At 44.2% G+C, this 3,032-nt stretch overlaps 1 protein-coding gene across 1 annotated transcript; it reads right to left on the bottom strand.

Moving 5' to 3' along the window:
• Positions 1-536: 536 nt before the first annotated feature.
• Positions 537-1,108, bottom strand: sst5 (somatostatin 5). The gene is made up of 2 exons (XM_086060089.1): positions 973-1,108; positions 537-784 (listed from the first exon to the last, which is right to left on the bottom strand). Exons 1-2 carry the CDS (start codon positions 1,099-1,101, stop codon positions 617-619), a joined length of 297 nt encoding a protein of 98 aa, XP_085916215.1. The 5' UTR covers positions 1,102-1,108; the 3' UTR covers positions 537-616.
• Positions 1,109-3,032: the final 1,924 nt, after the last annotated feature.

Below are 3,032 nucleotides of genomic sequence, written 5' to 3'. Positions count from 1 at the left end.
TTGTCTTGTGTCTAATTGACTTGGGTAGTGGACTTCCGAATTCCGAGTTTCACACATCAGCGTCGTTTCCGGTCACGGATAGCCGCGTTCCACTCACACCCCCACCCCTGCGCCCCCCAACCGCGCGCTCCCGCCGATGCTCAGGGCGTCTCAACTCTCTGAAATGCTTCGGGCAACGCGCTACGGAGGGGCAGAAAGGCTGAAGCGCACAAACTGGGACGCGGCCCACACGTCGCTAACAGGAAGTGGAAACAAAGCTGATGTGTGAAAACCAGGAAGTCGGAAGTCCCGCCTCCTCCGTGGCATATACCCCCTTGACTAAGAATAAAATTGATTAAAATGCATAAACTGGAAATCGACACTGCAACAATAATGTCTAAACCGCTGGCAACAAAAGTGAGTACACTCCTATGAAAATGTAATGGGTAGTAAATGACTGAGCCAAGGCACATACTTTTTTTTAAATGAGAAATCTCACGGAAAAACCACCAAACAGAAATGTCACAAAAATTTAAATATTGAAACTCTCATCTCAATTTGCTCAAAAGTTGAGCATACATTTGGAATTCCGGAATTTTAACACACCAAATCATGGGAATATATTTTAATAATCACATCAACAGGAGGTGAAAGTCTTCCAGAAGAAATTGCGGCAACCCGCCTTGCGCTCTCTTTGGGAAAGAGGAAGATTTCGCCGCATCAACGTCACGCCAAGCTCGGGGAGAGCCTGGTCGCTCGTCGCCACTTCGTAGATGAGCCTCAGCAAGAGAGAGCGAGCCCAGACCTAAAAAACAAACAGGAACTTCATTTCCCTCCTTAAAAAAGTACTCATCTGTGCTCAATATAGAATAACATCTTATACTAAAAAAAAAAAAAAAAACTATTTACAGATGTCTTTTCAAAAGTAGGGATTAAAAAAATATATCAGAAAAATAAATAGTCAAGTACAAGCACTTGAAAAATCTGACTCACCCTGTCCAGTGCCGCCTCTGCTCCGAGGGCCTCTGCGAGCAGGTCTGCCGCGTCCGGGGCACCGGTGCCGACCTGCACCAGCACCCCGGCGGTCAACAGAAGCACAAGCAGTACCTGCGGCTGAAGCATCTCCTCGAGATCGTGGGTACGGCCGCTCGGGCGTGCTCGGGCTCATAAATAGCCTCGTCTTCCTCGGATGCTGGTGTGCGATTGGCTGAGGGTGAACGGCTGCGGGGACGTGTTGGGAGATGATGAACGTGTCACTCGAGTTGACAAGGCGATCTGTTTTGCTTGTTTGTTGTGAAATGTGAGTGTGAAATGCAGCAGCACGGTGGACGAGTAGTTGAGTTTCTAATCTCAGTTTATGTGTAATAAATCTGATACAAATTAATTTATTTCTTTAATAAAAAAAAAAAATAGGCGTATGTGATGAGCACTGGGAAAAATAATCTGTCTGTTTTTCTGAGTCATTTATTTTCAGGCAGTTTTTGTTCTTATTTTTCTGAGTATATTGTTTAAATATATTTTATGGATTTTATTTTTCCTGAGTACTGGGGGATAAAACCGTTTAAAAAAAAAAAAAAATTCTGGCATTTTTTAAACATTCTGAAAAAACAGGGGGGGGGGGGGGATCAGGAAAAATGGGGAAAAAAATCAGAAGAACTGAAAAAAATATTCTATTTAAAAAAAATCCAGGAACGGGGGAAAAAACAGGAAAAAAATGCTGAACAAAAAAAAATCAAAAAAACTGTAAGAAAAAAATCTGAAAAACACTATTCCAAAAAACTGAAGAAAAAAACATGCAATCATCCCCCCCCCCAATAAAGACAATATTCAGAAAAAAGTCCCTAAAACAGAAAAAAAAATACTATACTAATAAAAAAAAAAACTGAAACTTAAAAAAAAGACCCAAAAAACAAAGCCATCCATCCATGTATCTTCTACCACTTTGCCGGGGTCATTTGAAGCAGCTTTAGCGGGGAAGGCCAGACTTTCCTCTCCCCAGCCACTTCGTCAAGCTCCTCCAGGGTGATCCCAACGTGCTCTCAGGCCAGTCGAGAGACACAGCCTATTCAGCGTGTCCTCGCTTGTCCCCAGGGCTTCGTGTCGGTGGGACATGCCCAGAACGCCTCTCCAGGGAGGCGTCCAGGAAGCATCCAGATGCCCAAACCACCTCAGCTCAACATGGACGAGGTTGACTCTCAATTAATCTAAAAAATTCAAATAAAAACAACACGCTTGTGTATAATTGCAATATTGAGGAAAAAAAGCAACTGCAGTTTCATTACTTGTTTTAATCATTCAGCCGAAACCCTAATCGAGAGAACAGGAAATGAATGGATGAGTATCAAACGCAGCTTGGGTTGTGTCGGTCAGGATAAGCCATTATAGGCGTCCAAGCACAACGTGAGGCCCCCGCATGCTGAGGCACTTTGTTAATGACACACAGTGACTCAAATGTTAACGAACAACAATGCGGGCCGACACTCCACCAACCTCTCCGCCGCCAGCTTTAGTCAGCGGAGTACACAATGGGGGGCCATTATGCAAATGTCAAGGCACTGTCGTCAAACTCTTCCAACATAGTATACGAGCTGGCCAGTTCAAGAGAGTAACCTCGTGTATGTCCCTTTGGAGCGGATCAATCCGACCACGACTTGACTTTTCGAAGCGGGCGAGCGCCGGGGGCCAGTCGTGAAGCGGGACCAACACGGCGTAAATGTGTTCGCACCTTGTCAGGGTCGATCACCGACTTGAGCCGCCAGCGTAGGCGGAGGGACACTGCCTCACGATTTTCAGTTTGCAAAAGCGTAATACCGAAGTGATTTTTGGAAAACAGTATACTGTAAGTTACTCTCGTTACAGTAGCAGAGTAGCAAATCAAATTTAATGTTATAGTTTTCTCACAACATATTTGTGTTCGCTGCTATGCTAACTGGTCAAGAACAACCTTATTGTAGCTACAGTATAGCCTATACAATGAAAACCTGAAACACGTTGATATTAGTAGCCTAAGCCAACATCTTTCTCAGAAAATATGAATAACAATGCAAGGTTGC

The sequence above is a fragment of the Leptonotus elevatus genome, chromosome 17, assembly GCF_054856555.1.
Source record: "Leptonotus elevatus isolate MCC_2025b chromosome 17, RoL_Lele_1.0, whole genome shotgun sequence".
Lineage (NCBI taxonomy): Eukaryota > Metazoa > Chordata > Actinopteri > Syngnathiformes > Syngnathidae > Leptonotus > Leptonotus elevatus.
Note: the sequence above shows the minus strand (reverse complement) of the source record. Positions and strands in the feature narration are given on the sequence as shown.